This window comes from Gopherus flavomarginatus, chromosome 1 (assembly GCF_025201925.1).
Source record: "Gopherus flavomarginatus isolate rGopFla2 chromosome 1, rGopFla2.mat.asm, whole genome shotgun sequence".
NCBI lineage: Eukaryota > Metazoa > Chordata > Testudines > Testudinidae > Gopherus > Gopherus flavomarginatus.
Window position 1 is genome coordinate 345,568,323 of NC_066617.1, and position 17,175 is coordinate 345,585,497.

The 17,175-nt window shown below is 44.2% G+C and overlaps 1 protein-coding gene across 1 annotated transcript in view; it reads right to left on the reverse strand.

Annotated features, from left to right (window-relative positions):
* The window catches only part of HEPHL1 (hephaestin like 1), a 58,145-nt gene that overhangs the window by 26,122 nt on the left and 14,848 nt on the right, over positions 1-17,175 (reverse strand). Inside the window, exons 5-11 of the mRNA XM_050940392.1 lie at positions 15,554-15,808; positions 13,378-13,546; positions 7,382-7,521; positions 7,070-7,201; positions 3,994-4,205; positions 3,086-3,236; positions 1,755-1,967 (exon numbers count right to left, since the gene is read on the reverse strand). Of these exons, the coding sequence (XP_050796349.1) occupies positions 1,755-1,967; positions 3,086-3,236; positions 3,994-4,205; positions 7,070-7,201; positions 7,382-7,521; positions 13,378-13,546; positions 15,554-15,808 (1,272 nt within the window). The remainder of the gene's footprint in view (positions 1-1,754; positions 1,968-3,085; positions 3,237-3,993; positions 4,206-7,069; positions 7,202-7,381; positions 7,522-13,377; positions 13,547-15,553; positions 15,809-17,175) is intronic.

A 17,175-nucleotide genomic window follows, 5' to 3' on the forward strand; every position in this document is an offset into this window, starting at 1 on the left:
AGGACAGAGGTGGCTTCCCATAAATGTGCGAAAGATGGGCAAGGCTTCTTGTATCCTCCTTCTTGTGCACCCAAGCAGAGGCTGGCCACAATCTGGCTCTGAATAGTTACATCTTGCAATACCCCGGTGAGGTAGGTAAATGTTTTCAGATCTATTTGTAGCTGGGCAGGCTGAGGCACAGAGAAGTTAAGTGATGTATTCAAGCCCAACTCAGTGGCTTAATGGTCAAGCCAGAAGTAGAACCCATGCTTCCTAACTCTCAGAATCTTGCTCTACATACTAGATTCCAATCTCACCCTACTGCTTATAAAGTCAAGGTTATAGAGAAGTAAGATATCCTTTAATTAAGATGAATCACAGATGTTAGAGACTGAAAAAAATCCATTAAGCTATTCACTCCAGCTTCTTGCTAGTGCAGGATCATGAGAAAGGTAGATTATTGTTTGTTCAGATGCCCAAATTCTGGCCAAGATTTATACTCTGTAATTCCATTGTAGATGATGGCATTGCATAGGATGCACGCTGGAACAGAATTTTCTTTCTAGTCCATACTTACACTCAGCACATAATAGACCAAATCCTGCTAGCTAATAAACATTCATAACTCCCATTGATGTCACATTGGCTATGTCTACACTATAGCTACACACAGCTGTGATGGCTGAGTGGTTAAGGGATTGGAGCTGAAATCCAGTGGGGTTTCCCTGCTCAGCTTTGAATCCTGCTCACAGCAAGAGCTGTGTTTTAGTTAAGCAGTGGAATAAACTGCCTAAGAAGGTTGTGGAATCTTCATCATTGGGGATTTTTAGTAGCAGGTTGGACAATCACCTGTCAGGGATGGTCTAGATAATACTCAGTCCTGCCTTGAGTGCAGGGGTCTCAATTAGAAAACCTCTCGAGGTATCTTCCAGCCCTATGATTCTATGAACTAGGGGTGTGATTCCAGTGCTCATATACACATACTCATGAGAGCTCTCATCTAAATAGCAGTGTAGCCACGCTAGAGCAGGCACAACTGAGCCATGAAGAATACAGACCCTCCTGAAACTGGTGGGTAGGACAGCTGGCACAACTGTGTGTACATGAGCAGGGGAATAACACCTCTAGCTCACAATGCAGGTGTTTGTTAAATGCTCTGGCCAAATTCTTCTCTCAACTACACTGTTGAAAAACTGTAACAACTCCACTGGAGTTACACCAGTGTAAAGGAAAACAACATTGGACCTTAATGTTTGCAAAGCTTCTCTGAGTGCAGAATATGTCCGATATTAATTTTGAAAACATCACATCACTGGATGATTAATGGAGAAATGGGAACACCTTTTATGCACACTCTGTAGGTGAAACGGAGTCCAGTACAGAGGCACAAGGCTATGGCTTACTTCAGTCCTACTTAAGACCTCACTATAGATCTTAAGTGGTTGCTGACCTTGTTCATGGGAGTGAATTTTACCTTTATTTTGTTATTTAGAGTTATAGAACATTTTATGATGATTCTTTCTGCCTGTTTGTCAGTCTATCCCATGCCCATCAATGTGGGTGTGCTGTCTTTCGTTCCTTGGTGTAAATACTTACCTGATTTCTAGCATCTTGGCAATAAAGAACTTTGGCCCGAATTAAGGCTCCTATATTCACACATACTTTGTGGCCCCTTCACATTTCCAGAGCACTGTATATGGGCCTTAACATACATGATAATCAAGCCCTTTGATTCCTGTGAACAGAGCAATACTCAGAGAAATTAAAAAACATACCCACATGGTCTGGCTGCATGAGTGCCGTCCCTGATGAGTGCGGAAACAAGGGCAGTGTATCCCTTGTCCTCCCGCTCAAATGGATGGTGTTTCCTTGGAAATGAACTCCATGCATGTCCGTGAAAGTGCCTAGGCCAATCATATGCCAAGAAACTTTGTCATCCTTGCACATCACCAATCCTGGCAGATTACCGAACAAGTAGCCATTTACAGCTGAAGGAGAAGACAGTCTAGTTAGTAAGATGTGTCATAATTCTGCAAATGCTCTGCTAGCATGTCTAGCCAGGGAACTCTGACAGAGTATGTCATGTTAATTAATTAGGAAGGGTCTTCTGCGAAGCACTGCACAGGTGGTACCTATCAACGTCAAGTACAGAAGATTAACTGCCTTAATGCTGTTCCTATAAACTCCTGTCTGGGTATCTGAGCTACTGTTAGATTTCATTCTTAGTCTGTGAAGTGGGATCTCTTAATAATTCTTTACACTGAGATGGCAGCTTTCATCCAAGCATTTCAAAGTGCTTTCCTAACATTAAGCAAGCCTCACAGCAGTCCTGTAAATTAGAAAACACCAATACACTGATGGTTAAGGCAAAGAGTGGGCGAAAGGAGACCTAGGTTATAGTCTCAGCTGTGACTCAGCCTTCCCGTGTTACATAGACCAAGTCACTTAACTATACTTTGCCTCAATGTACATTTTTATATAGTGAGGCTAGTAATCCCTCTTTATTGGAGCTAAGATCAGTAAGGTTTGTAAAGCACTCTGCAATACTTGGATGAAAAGTGCCATATCAGCATAAGGAACTATTAAGAGATATTGCCTCATACTGAAAGAATTAAATATAATCAGCTGAACAAACCCAATTCTGAGTTTATAGAAAATTAATTAAGACCTGCATAGTTAATCTAAAGTATGTGATGCTGATAGACACCACATGCATACTATTTCACAATATTTCCTTTATAATTAATTGATGTAATATGAGCAGTTAACTGCATAAGTGTAATAGATTATTTTCATTTTATAGACGGGGAAACTGAGGCACAGAGAGGTTAAGTGAGTTGATCCAGGTCATACAGCTAGTCAGTCAGAGTGTCTTGGGCCCATCAGGATAGTGCCTAAGAGCCAGATTCTGGTCCCCTTACACATGCTGAGATGCAGAATGAGATGTAGTCTTATCTACTGCAATGGGATCAAAGTACTATTCAGTGTGAGTTAAGGAATCAGAATCTGGCCCTACAATGAATGATGACAAAATTTGTTAAGTCTTACACCTTCACTATTCATCTTCTTAAATATTTCTGGAAAGTCTTATTTACAGATTCCATACCGTGCATCTTGTTGGATTCCTGGAAATCCTCATCTTCTTTGTTTACCTTTGAGGGGTCCCCAGTAAACACCTTAATATTTTTGTCAAGATACCAGCTGAGATTCTCATCAAAGACTGTGAAGAGCAGATAAAATTCCTTGTCTATTCCTTTCTGCAGTCAGGGAGGAAGCAAATGCATTAAAAAGAAAGGTGCCTGTAGATTTACACATGTAAAGACTTTTTTTCTTATGAACTTTGTGATAGCAAAATAAATACTCTGCTTCAGTTGCTCTCGACCTTCTCCATACCAGCACCCCATGTCACACCAGGACCTTTTCCATTCAGCCATAAAGAAAGGTAGGTTGTTCATGATTCCATGAGACCTGTTCATGACCCCAAGATTGACGACTCAGGTTCTACTTTAGTGTGTATAGCTTCTTATACTGCACTTGTCACCATGCTATCTGAGTTACATATTAACTCACACACAGAGACCCACAGAGACAGGCACACACCAAAGCCCCTGATCTGAACACCTAGGAACTATGATGATGTTCAGATGCGGATCTGGATCCAAACTTTGCATCTGGCCCCAATGTCAATGTTGTGTCCAGATCCAAACACCTCCAACTATGGGGAACTTCAGAGCCAGATCAGAACTTCATAGCTTGGGTCCAGCTCTAGTCTGTATGACAAATGATAGGAATAAACAAATGTCGTGCTTCAGGGAAAGTGGAAAAAACAAAGGTACAACTATAACACACTTAGCTTCCACTGATGAGCTTCCACCCTGAATAATGATATTTGTTTACCCTTTTCAATATTTTATTAATTCAGCTGAGCCCGTGTTGTGCAGTTCAGACCTGGATGTGACCTTCTCCACAGATCACCAAATCATGCCATTCAGGATAGGTAAACACAGTTAGTACCTGTGTTCCATCATGATTCAAAGTGTTCTTTCGACAAACTATCAAAGGTCCCACGAGGCCAGAGTTGGTGTCCATGACTGGATCAGATGCTGAGTAGTACAGGTAGGTCAGGCATGGTGGATCGCTGGCGGCTGGGCCAACGTTTTCAGGGACTCTCCATTTGTATGTGAATGTCTCACAGGGTTTAACATGTGCTCCTAGCTTCCAATGTCCTTAAAATACAAAACAAATAAAAGCAGCCCCCCAAAAAATTACACTTCTCTTCCATTTCCCAGAAAGTAAGTAATAGTTGAAGGTTGGTCACAGTCAGTTCCTGAAGACACATTCTCCATTCTAAGCAAAAAAACAACTCAAATACTGTCCAAATATTCACTGCCCTTTTCCACAGGGCTGGGCATGCCCAACTCCCATTGACAGCAGGTGCAGCTGTGGCTACTTAACAATTCAGACTCTAAAAAAAATGAGGGGTCCTTGTGGCACCTAAGAGTCTAACACATTTATCTGATGAAGTGGGTTCTAGCCTACGAAAGCTTATGCCCAAATAAATTTATTAGTCTCTAAGGTGCCACAAGGACTCCTCGTTTTTTTTGCTGATACAGACTAACACGACTACCACTGAATTCAGACTTTGTTATCTGTTTCTTTCTGGCTCTGCAACAGCACACCAGAAACTTTGCTGTGGTCTCAGGAGTGTTGCTTGCTGTTTATATGTTGTGACTTACTTGGAAGGGGGTACTGTCATGCAAAGGTTTGGTATATTTCCATTCACAGCAAACTCAGGGACAATGTTAAACTAGTAACACACCTGCCATGGAGATTGCCAGTACCACTGAGTGAAGACTTACAAAAGGGACTTTCTAGGATGGTTAGAAAAATGAGTCAATTCTGCACTCTTCAAACACAATGGCAAAACATCCACTGGCTTCAATGTGAGCAAAAGCAGGCCCAAAATGTGCTTTAAGATTGAAGAAATTGATTGGGCTGGTTGTCTCACTGCAGTTAAATGTGTCTGCCACTGGCAGGCTGTGTGCATTTTATTCTCTCTGTGTCAGTTTACTTCAACTGTGCTCCTGAAATATTTCATAGGACCACAGAGGATACATTTGAAGGTTTAGATGGACTATGAACGAGTATATTAATATTATTACTTGAGGCTATAACATGTGCTACAAGCCACACTATAAAGAATGCAGAAGCAGAAAGTTATACTGAAGAATGTAAACAAAATAGCATTGCTCTGCCACAGAACAGGAGTGAGCTTCATGACAGGAGAATATGTCTAGATGTCATAACAAAAAAAGCAATATAATGCACCCAAGGTACAATTAGCTACTTAGGCCAATCCATGCCAAGCATGGCCACATGCGTCGCCTAGGGCCCTATTACTAGAGAACTCCCACTGAGGTCAGAACGTGAATGTGAGCAGACAGAGCAGAAGCACATGTCAATCAGGGGACGGTTGTTGATGTGGGCGGCAGCAGGGTCTTTACTGATGACATGAAGGCTTGTTTCAGGAGAACAACACTGTGGGCTGCCTGGATGCTCACATTACATGCCGGGAGATCAGTGATCGAAAGCATAACAGAGTGTGCTGCTGCTGTTTGTATTGATTTCATTAGTTTGTTTACATTTCCCCTTTACTCGCTCTGTACAAGTCTCTGCTGGGAATGTCCTGTGCGTTAGTTCTGAGCACTGCCAGGGCAGTCGAAACAAAGCAGGTGAGCCAACAAGTGACTCGCCCTTCTGTTGAATGCTTTAAATTAGACCAAAAGTGTTACAGAGACAATGCAGAGATATTCTCAGATTAGGGAACTAGAATGTTTAGGCCTAATTTATAATGTGGGAGTTTTCACATAAACATTTATATATTTACAAGGATTAACTGCTTTGCTGCTTTCCAGTTACATAGGGCAAAAGGTACCTCCAGTGCTGCTCAATGTTCCAGGTTTATCACAATATGCCACTGTGATTAGAACATCAGAACAACAAAACAATGCTACCGTTACAGCTGGGGGGAGGGCGGGTGAGGAGAGGTGGAAGAGGGCAGAAAAAACAAGTAGCTTAGATCAGATCCTGAATTATTAACAGCAATATCCTAAAGAACTGCAATATTTAAAAAAACAAGACAAACAAAGAGATATGTAAAAGCAGCAAAGAATCCTGTGGCACCTTATAGACTAACAGATGTTTTGGAGCATGAGCTTTCATGAGTGAATACCCACTTTGTTGGATGCATGGGATATGGTACCAGATTCTAATATCAGTTACTCCGATGCAAATACAGTGTAGCTTCATTGACTTCAGTTGACTTATTCTAGATTTCCGCTAGTATAACTGAGATATAATCTGGCCCATGATTTTCATTTGACATTACAAGATGGGAAAATATCTATTAGTCTCCAATCAGGGCCAGCTCCAGCTTTTTTGCCACCCCAGGCAGCAAACAGAAAAAAAAAAAAAAGCCGCGATCGGCAGCACTTTGGCGGCTGCTCTACCGCACCGTTTCATTCTTCGTTAGCAATTCGGCGGCAGGTCCTTCCTTTCGAGAGGGACTGAGGGAGCTGCCATCGAATTGCCGCCGAAGACCCGGACATGCTGCCCCTTCCCATTGGCTGCCCCTAGCATCTGCTTCCTGTGCTGGGGCCTGGAGCCGGCCCTGTCTCCAATACATTGTCTGGTGCAAATCCAAGTGGAGGATCCAACACAGAGTAACTGAATGTATTTCTATGGCCTGTGTTATACAGAAGGTCAGACTAGATCAGTGGTGGGGGGCGCCACTTCCTGCAGCTCCCATTGGCCGGGAACGGTGAACTGTGGCCACTGGGAGCTGCGGGTGGCCGTGCAAATACAAAGAAATGGTCCAGCCCATCAGCAGATTACCCTGATGGGCCATGTGTGGCCTGCGGGCTGCAGGTTGCCCACCACTGGACTAGATGATCTAAGGATCCCTTCTGGGCTTGAAGTCTATGACTATATGAAGCAGGCAAAGCTATAATGCTACAGATGAGGAAAGTTAGCTTCAGGTAAATCAGATGGCAACAATCCTACCTTCATCACACACACAACTGAAACTTACCATCTAAATATGAGGTTCCTTCTGATTGCTTGCTATAGCTCACACCATGGGGCATAATGCTATAGTTCTTCTCAGCTTTGTTGGCAAAAGTAACTAACAAAGTATCTCCCACTTCAGCCTTGATAACTGGGCCTTGAAAACACAGCAGGAAATGAGTCACTTAGAAAAAGTGTCAAGCATAAAAATATTGCCCCTTCTACAGAACAGGGTTGATTTTTCTAATAGCTACATGCACAAAATTCCCACTGAGATGGATTGGAATTGTATGCTTACAAATGAGGCAGTGATAGGACCTGAAAATATTTACGGTACCAAGTATTCCAAGGTGCATTGTAGCCTCAGTTCGGTTCTTCTTTCTGATAAACTTGTCATCAGTGTATTCCACATACTGAACTTTCCAATATTGTCCTCCTATTCTGTCAGTCCCTTGTGTAAAGAATGGTGCAGACTCACTGAGAAATAAACAAATCAGACTGATTACATAGTAGCATATACATTTATAACACTACAGTAAGGGCAAAAGTTCTTCTCTCAGATGAGACAGGACACAGGACTAGATGGACAATGGATCTATCCAGTATGGCCATTCTTATGATCTACTGATATAGAACACTATATAAAAGCTAGGCATATTATTGTTGTTGTCATCATGTTGTTATGGTGTTATGTCCCAGAATTCAGGTACCATCATATGCTGAGCCTGTATCACAACTGGAAGTCCCGTGGTTATGAATGGGAGCTCTGTGTGAAGATTAACCAACAAAAAAATGTGCATTATAGAGAACAGAATGGCACTGCAGATCCAGAACCAGCCCTAGAGATCGGTCTAATCGTTTCTCTGAAACTTCTTGCCTTGGCAGGTTATACATTCCAGAATTAAATGACAGTGTCGTCATCTGATTTCGAATTCTGGAAAGGTGGAGTGTGGCTGTTGTTAGGAATGACAGGAAGGGAGTGTGAGGAACAAGATCATAGAACTATAGGGTTAGATGAGACTGTAAGGGTCATCTAGTCTGACCCCCTACCAAAATGCAGGATTTGTTGGGTCTAAACCATCCAAGACAGATGCTATCCAGCCTCCTTTTGAAAATCTCCTGTGAAGGAGCTTCCACAACCTCCCTAGGCAGTCTGTTCCATTGTCATACTATTCTTACAGTTAGGATTAAATCTCAGGAAAATCTTCTTAAATCTGTTGTGCTGTAGTTTGAACCCATTGCCTCTTGTCCTGTCCTCTGCAGCAAGAGAGAACAACTTTTCTCTATCTTCTTTAAAAGTAGCCTTTCAAGTATTTGAAGCCTGCTATCATGTCCCATCTTAATCACCTGTTTTGCAGACTCAACATATCCAGTTCCCCCCAGTCTTTGCTCATATAGCTTGCATTCCATCCCTTTGATCATCTTTGCTGCTGGCCTCTGGATCCTTCCAGTTTTTCTACATCCCTTCTATACACTGGTGACCAAAACTGGACACGGTACTCCAGTTGAGACCTAATCAACGCTGAGTAGAGTGGTACTATCACCTCCTGTGACTTGCATGCTATGCCTCTGTTAATGCAACCTAAAATCATATTTGCTTTTTTTGCAACAGCATCGCATTTCTGACTCCTGTTGAGGTTGTGATCCACCACAACTCCTTTCCAGCAGTGCTGCTGCCAAGCCAGTTATCCTCCATTTTGTATTTGTGCATTTGGTTTTTCTTCCCTAAGTGTAGCAACTTACATTTGTCTTTGTTGAATTTCATTTTGTTGTCTATAGCTTAGTTCTCCAGTTTATCAAGATCCCTCTGAATTTTAGCTCTATCCTCAAAAGTGTTGGCAGGGCTCCCTTTGTGTCATCTGCAGATTTGGTCAGCATGCTCTCTATTCTTACATCCATGTCATTAATAAAGATATTAAACAACACTGGACCCAGAACAGATCTCTGGGGATCTCACTTGGGACCTACCTCCAATCTGACATAATTCCATTAGTAGTTACTCTTTATTTGTGGTTGTTTAACCAATTATGTATCAATTTAATGGTAGTTCTGTCAAGCCCGCATTTCTCCAACTTATCAGAATGTCATGTGGGACTGTGACAAAAGCCTTGTAGAAATCCAGGTATATTATGTCCACCACATTCCCCCATCCACCAAAATAGTTACCCTGTCAAAGATGGAAATCAAGCTGGTTTGGCATGATTTGTCCTTAGTAAATCCATGCTGTCTGCCCACCTTCTCTATTGAGCAGCTGACCCACACTATCCTTGATTTTTCTTTTTTGTCTGACATGTTTGAAGAACCCCTTCTAGTTGTCTCTAACATTTTTTGCCAGCTATAACTCATTCTTTGCCTTGGCTTTCCTGATTTTTTCCTTACACATTCATGCTATTCCCATGTATACTTCCTTGGAGACATGCCCCTCCTTTTATTTCCTGTATGTATCCCTTTTGGTTTTTGGATAACTAAAAAGCTCCTTGTGCAGCCACATTGGCCTCCTATGGTGCTTCTTATCTTTTCTCTGCATCAGACCAGCTTGATGTTGAGCCTCCAGTATTACATCTTTTAGGAACTGCCAACCTTGGCAGCTAGCCCCCTTTGACTCCTTTTTTTCCTAATTGGTGTTTTCATAGAACTTCTTGCCTACTATTTCTCTGAGTTGGTTGAAATCCACCTTTTTGAATTCCAGTGTCCTTGTTTTGCTGTTCTCATGTCCTCCTTTCCATAGGATCTTGAATTCTAACAGATCATGATCACTTCCTCCCAAGTTCCTGACCACCTTCATGTTCGCAACGAATTCTTCTCTGTTGGTCAAAATCAGATCCAAAACGGATGACCTCCTAGTTGTTTCCTCAACTCTCTGAATGAGAAAGTTGTCCCTGACATATGCTATGTTATGTTTTGTTGTAATAGTCTTCCAACAGCTATCAGGAAAGTTAAAATCTCCCATTAATACTAGCTCATGTGTGTTAGTCTTGTTGCCTGCTTGTAGAATGACTCATCCACTGTCTCTCCCTGATGTGGTGGTCTATAACAGACCCCCACCCATAGCATCACTGTTGTTCTTTCCCTTTTTATCCTCACTCAGAGACTCTCGATAGGTCTGTCGCTCACTTCCTCTTGGACCTCGGAGCAAGTGTATACATTCTTGATGTGCAGCGCAACACCTCCTTTTTTCCCATACCTATCCTTTCAGAACAAGCTATAGCCCTCAATGCTGGTACTCCAATCATGGGAATTGTCCCATCAAGTCACTGTAATGCCAATTATGTCATAATTTTATTCATATAGCATGACTTCCAGTTCATCCGGCTTGTTTCCCATACTACTTGCATTTGCATACAGGCATCAAAGATATTTTGATGAGTGCCCTCTTGCTTTTCCTCTCGTCTTTTCAATGCAGTTGTGATTTCTAGTCTCTTCTCCAGAAATTAGCCCCTTTCACCTATCATTCATTATTTAAGCCTGGATGCACACTGGATGGATTTTTGGCACCATTCCATGTAGGACCTAGTTTAAAGCTCTCCACATCACATTCACCTACACTGAGTAACAGAGTACCAAGGCTGAAGTGTGTAACATTTGGACATTGATACCCCATGTTGCTCTGGCCAGTTTTCCAAGAAGGTTGTTGAGCGTTTTGACCTTAGTTGTGACCATCTTAAAAAGACAGTGACAAAGGTCAAAAGGCACAACAACCTGCTCGGAAAACTGGCCAGAAGGACATGAGGTGCCAACACCCAAACGCTATGCACTTCAGCCGTGGCACTCTGCTACTCAGTGGCAGAGTGCACTTCAGTATGGGCTGGCTCATCTCACACAAGGATGATTGATGTATAACTTAATTGCACCGTTCATATTATTTCAGGCACACTTAAATCTACTCGTCTACCATGGTTATGGGTTCTCTGCAATATTATTCCATCCAGTGTTTGCAGGGAGGAAAGTATAGCAAAGCTCATTACAAAATTGTGTAATATGCCACATCTAATGTTAACTTAAGCCTTGTTTAATCCAGCATATGGTTGTCCGCCTTCACAGCACCTGTTGTGGATAAATTTACCAGGTAAGTGATTTACGGTAGAGGACATGTGGCAAGCTTCATGGTGCGCAGAGAAAGTGACAAATAATTATCTTGTCTCAGACCCCACTCAGTGTTAACCCACATTTGATTTACCATAAAGGCAATGGAGCCTTCTCAACCGGTTTTGTACCGGATATGGAATTTGTGCTGCAGCAGAATTTCAGTGGCATTTTGGAGACAGTCCACCATGTCAATCTGGGCAGCCACAAACCATGACATGCATTGGTGAGGACTGCAAAATGACTCCACTTCCTGGAGGTCTTTGTGTTGAACATGGTTGATAAGAATGCTGTGGCTTGGCTTGACCAGACTGCATATACCAAATAAAATAATCAGGTTTCCAGACAATGTCCAAAGATGCTCTCCCCAGTGTTTGATAGATGGAGCCTGTCTCATCACAGTAATCCTCTTTCCTGGAACATCAGCTCATTGTCAAAGAAGCCAAAACCCTCTCACCAACACAACCTGAGTAGCCACACATTTACTTCCACTATTCGATAGTCTCTGCCCAGGCCTTTTCCTTCAACAAGGTGTGTGTACTGAACCAGTGCTCCAGTGTTGTGTTGAGGTGTAGAGCAACTGGAGGAGTCACTTTTTAGATGAGAGGTGTAGTGATGTGGTTGCTTACAGAGCACTCCCTCGTGGCCAGGGGTCCCATTACAGGTACCCTGCCCTTACTAGCCCCTCTTAGGCCCCTTACCTTAGGGCAGTGGTGGGCAACCTGCAGCCCATGGGCCATATGCAGCCCGTCAGGGTAACCACTGGCAGGCTGTGAGACAGTTTGTTTACATTGACCATGCGCAGGCACAGCCACCCGCAGCTTCCAGTGGCCGCGGTTCACCGTTCCCGGCCCATGGGAACTGCGGGAAGCAGTGCAAGCCACAGGGACGTGCTGGCTGCTGCTTCTGGCCGCTCCCATTGGCCAGGAACGGCGAACCGCAGGCACTGGGAGCTGTGAGCGGCCGTGCCTGCGCATGGTAAGTGTAAACATACTGTCTGGCAGCCAGCCAGCAGATTACCCTGATGGGCTGCATACAGCCCGTAGGGTGCAGGTTGCCCACCGCTGCCTTAGGTAGGGTGACCAGATGTCCCAATTTTCTAGGGACAGTCCCAATTTTTGGGTCTTTTTCTTATAGACATTCCTATTACCCCCCCACCCTATTCTGATTTTTCACATTTGCTGTCTGGTCACCCTAGCCTTAGAGCATGTCCACACTGCAATCAAAACTCCACGGCTGTCCCATGCAGCTTACTCAGGCTCACGGGGCTCAGGCTGCAGGGCTATTTCACTGCAGTGTAGACTTCTGGGCCCAGGTTGTAGGACACTGAGACATAGGAGGGTCCCAGAGCTAAATATTAACACTGCAGTAAAACTACCTCTTAGCCAGAGCCCCATGAGCCCAAGTCACTTGGCACAGGTCAGCTGCAGGTGTCTAATTGCAGTGCAGATATACCCTTACATGCTCCAGACAGTCTCTGCTGTGGCTCACAGCAGCCCTTTCTGGGACTGATTTAATGTCAAATAAAGTTGACACAAACCTCAAAAGTCCTTAATCACAAACTAATCCAAAAGGTCCTCAATGAGTCCCCTGCACAGAGTTCAAAATCGTAAGCCCCACCTATCTAGCTGGAGCTCTGGCACTGCTGTCTTACGCTTACTTTCTCAACCTGACACTCCTGCAGCTTCTCGCTACCTTTTACCCTGGGATCAACTGATTCAACCCAGGTGTGGCTCATCAGGGCTTCATCTGGTTACATTTCATGGGTGAGCAAAGTTTGTATATAAATTGGGGTTATAACACAAAGGAGTGAGATACATGCTATTTGGCATGAAAGGGCCAGTTACTTGTATTAATATATCTAGAAAACCAAGTTAACAAATCCATGCTCACTCTGTGTTACATTCTAACTCAAGGCAAGACATAAGAGAGTGTAAACATTAGAGGGCAGGACCTGTGTCATCCTACGTGTCTGTACAGCACCTAGCACAATAGGCCCTTGATCCTGATTAGGGTCTCTGGGCAATATCCTAGCACGAAATCTCATCTGCATCATCATCAACAGAAATTAAAAAAAAATTTCACATTATGGCAACCTGTGACAGAATGGCTGAGATTATCAAAGGATTTACGGGAGCTGAACACCCATTTTAATGAATGGTAATCCAGTGTACAAATCTGCTACAGAGGTGTGAAAATCCACCCATACTCTTTACATTAAAAGTCTGAATGAAAGGCTGGGATACATACCTGCCAGTGGTATTCAAGGCCTGCCCCGTGAATTTATCATAGCCTTCAGGGCCGTAATTCCACAGCACACTTTCCGCAGCAATAAAATATCTTCTTTCCTGACCAGTCAATGAAGGCTGAGAAACATTTTTATGGCAGATCTGAACATTATACAGCCCCTTCATACCAGCTAAAGTGTAGAAAAAAATCCACAAACAGTTCTTAAGACAGTGCAAGTTTCACCATTTCAGGCATCTCTTTGCACAAAGTTAATGTACATTAGCTTCAGTAGAGGAAGGTGAACTACATGGACTGTGAGAAATGACAGATTATTCGGATAAAATTATATTTTTAAAGAGTTCCCCAGTTTATATGGGGTTGAATTCTACCACTGTTACTTGTATTTCACAGTAATACCATTGAAATCAAAGGGACTAGTCAGAGGCCTAGATCCTCAAAAGTATTTATGCGCTTAACTCCCATTGATTTCAGTAAGGATGGCAGAATCTGGCCCTTAGGGTCTGGTCCTTTGAGGCACTGAGCACCTCCTGAAAGGTATGAAGTATCCTCACCTCTCACTGACTTCAGTAGGAATGGAGAGGGTGGGCAGCATCTTGTGGGAGGCACTCAGCAACTTACAGAATCAAGCCTTGATTGCCTGATCCAAAGTTCATAGAAGCCAGTGGGAGTCTCTGGATCAGACTCTGAGATTGTAACTTCTTTGGAACAGGGACTTTATCTTATATTAGGTTTGTACAGTGCTGAGACAATGAGACGCAGAGCCAATTGGGTACTTATGGACTCTTGTGTAATACAAACAATACTTAATAATAACAGTAAGTTCTTTCACGCAAAGGCCTCTCACTGGCCTCCTAGAAACACAGACCATTTGTATCGGATTTCTTTAAACAGAAAAAGTATGAAATGTTTTACCTGATGTGACAACTTTTAAGTGTAAAAGAGTCTATATCAGGGGTGGGCAAACTACAGCCCATGGGCTGGATCTGGCCCGTCAGGGCTTTGGATCCAGCCCACAGGATTGCCACCCCCGTGGTGCTGTGAGAACCGTGCCACTCCCAGAAGTGGCTGGCACCATGTCCCTGCGGCCCCTGGGGGAGGGGGGACAGAGGGCTCCGCGTGCAGCCCTTGCTTGCAGGAACCGCCCCCTGCAGCTCCTATTGGCCGAGAAATGGGAACCATGGCCAATGGGAGCTTTAGGGGAGGTACCTGCAGGTGAGGGCAGTGCGTGGAGCCCTCTGCCTCCCCCCTGGAGCCACAGGGACGTGGTGCTGGCCACTCCCGGGGGCGGTGCGGGGCCAGGGCAGGCAGGGAGTCCCCCTGAAGCCGCTCAAGATAAGCAGCGCTAGGCTGGAGTCCGCACCCCAAGCCCCTCCTGCACCCCTCACCCCAACCCCCTGCCCTGAGCCCCCAACCCCCTGCCCTGAGCCCCCTGCCACACCCCATACCCTTCCTGCACCACAGCCCCCTGCCCTGAGCCCCCTGCTGCATCCTGTACCCCTTCTTCACCCCAACCCCCTGCCTTGAGCCCCCAACCGCCTGCCCTGAGCCACCTGCTGCACCCCACACCCCTTCTGCACCCCTGCCTTGAGCCTCGACCCCCTGAGCTACCTACCATACCCCGTACCCCTTCTGCACCCCAATCACCTGCCCTGAGCCCCCTGCACCTCTCCTGCACCCTAACCCCTTGCCCTGAGCCCCTTCCTGCACACACCCCCTCCCACACCCCAACCCCCTGCCCGAGCCCTATGTTCATGGCCCTTCATTCAATTTCCCCCTCTCAGATGTGGTCCTCAGGCCAAAAAGTTTGCTCACCTCAGTCTATATTCTACAAGACAGTGCATACAAAGGGCCTGACCCTGCATTCACTGCTCACCAAAAGCCCCAATATGCACCAAAAGTTCTGAACTAGGGCTGGATCTGGCACGCCCTTCTTGTGTGAATCATCCTCACTCGCTGATGATTTGGCACCATATAGCTTTTTGTCAATGACTGAAATCAGACTCATGAGATTTATTTGATGAAACAAGTAAGTGTAAGATGTTACTGTCCTGGGAAAATGTAGGCCCGCAATTCTACTTCTCCTCCTTGAGATCTCTTTTTTAGTCTGAAACATGTACTATAAATTATCTAACTTGGCATCTTTCTGGAACGATTTGCCAGACCTGTATCACTGTACCTTGTAAATGTTCATTTACTTGACAGGTTAACAGCCACTTCCCAACATTCCCTGCAATCATTTCCACTGTAATGAAGGTTGCTGGAAATAGGTTGACGACGTCTGCCCTGTGGCCTTTGTTAATGATGGTGTGGCCATAGAAATACGCAGAGTGGATGTCTATTTCGCTACCTATTCCAATCAAATACCAGGACACGGATTGACCAGCACACATCTCCAAGTTGGGGAGATTTCCAAAAATGTAACCATTAATAGCTAAAAGCAAAACAAAACACAACCCATGAGATACAAAGGAGAAGCACAGATTGCTAGTGACTCTTATTCAAAGAATATAAATGCCTGGTCCTTAAAATAAACCCGCAGAATGTCCATGCTGAGACCTATCCAAAGTAGGCAGTTAAAACCCCCCTCAAAAGTCTCCTTTTCCATTATGCCTACAAAAAACTTGACAACGGTTAGGCCGCTAATGTGCAGAGACCTCATGCTGGCCAATATTGTTTCAGTATTTCTTTGTGCCCTCTCGTCTGTATCCATCTAGTCTATTCTTTCTTATACTTAGATTGTGAACTCTTTGGGGATAGGGACTGTGGGGTCTTGGGGACTCTTTGGGGATAGCACAGTGGGGTCTTGGTCCATGACTAGTCACTACGATAAAACAGATATAAATAATTAATAGCATGTATTAGTTGCAGCTGAAGAACTGTTCTGAAAGGATGAACGGCTGGTACGACTGAACAACAGAGGCAATAGTTCCAGGTGGGAAAGAAGAAGGAGCACTTTGAAGTTAAGATCACAGGCCTGGGCATCAAGAGACCTGGATTTCTACCGCTACTTGTTACAAACTTCCTGGGTGATCTTGGGAAGTCACTTAGGCTACGTTTTCACTGAAATCTGCAAATAAATGGCCTGATTTTGAAGTTAATGGACACTGTGGGTATGCAACACCTCTGAAAATCATAGAATAATAGAAATGTAAAGCTGAACAGGACCTTGAGAGGTCATGTAGTCCATCCTCAGTCCATCCCCCTGTGCTCAGAAAGGACCCAGTATCCTAGTCCATCCTTGACAAGCGTATTGTCTAACCTGTTCTTAAAAGCCCTCATTAATGGGGATTCCACATTTCCATTAACTTCAAAATCTGGCCATTTATTTAGGTGTGTAAATATGGATTTAGGGCCTAACTGTAGGCACTCAGATTTGGAAACGGTTAAGTTAATCTCTCTCTACCTCACCTTCTCCACAAGTAAAGAGACTACAGTGCCACAGCTCACTTCATTAGACCAGATCTGCTGCTGATACAAAGGGCTGTAGTTCCACTGACTGCAATAGTGCAATGCCAGTTTATACCAGCTGAGGATCTGGCTCATTATTTGTAAAGCACTTTTGAGCTTTGGACACTCACCACTTCCAGTAGTGTTTTTATGCAGTACATCTCACAATGCTTTACAAAAGGTCAGTCTCATCATTTCTCTTTTGCAGATGGGGAAACTGAGGCACCCAGGGGTTAAGCCGTTTGCCAAAGTTCAAACAGCAAGCCAGTGGCAGAGATGGACACAGGAGCCAGGCTTCCTTCCTCAGATCCTCTGCCCTACATACCATGCTGCTTATAGACTTGAGGGGAG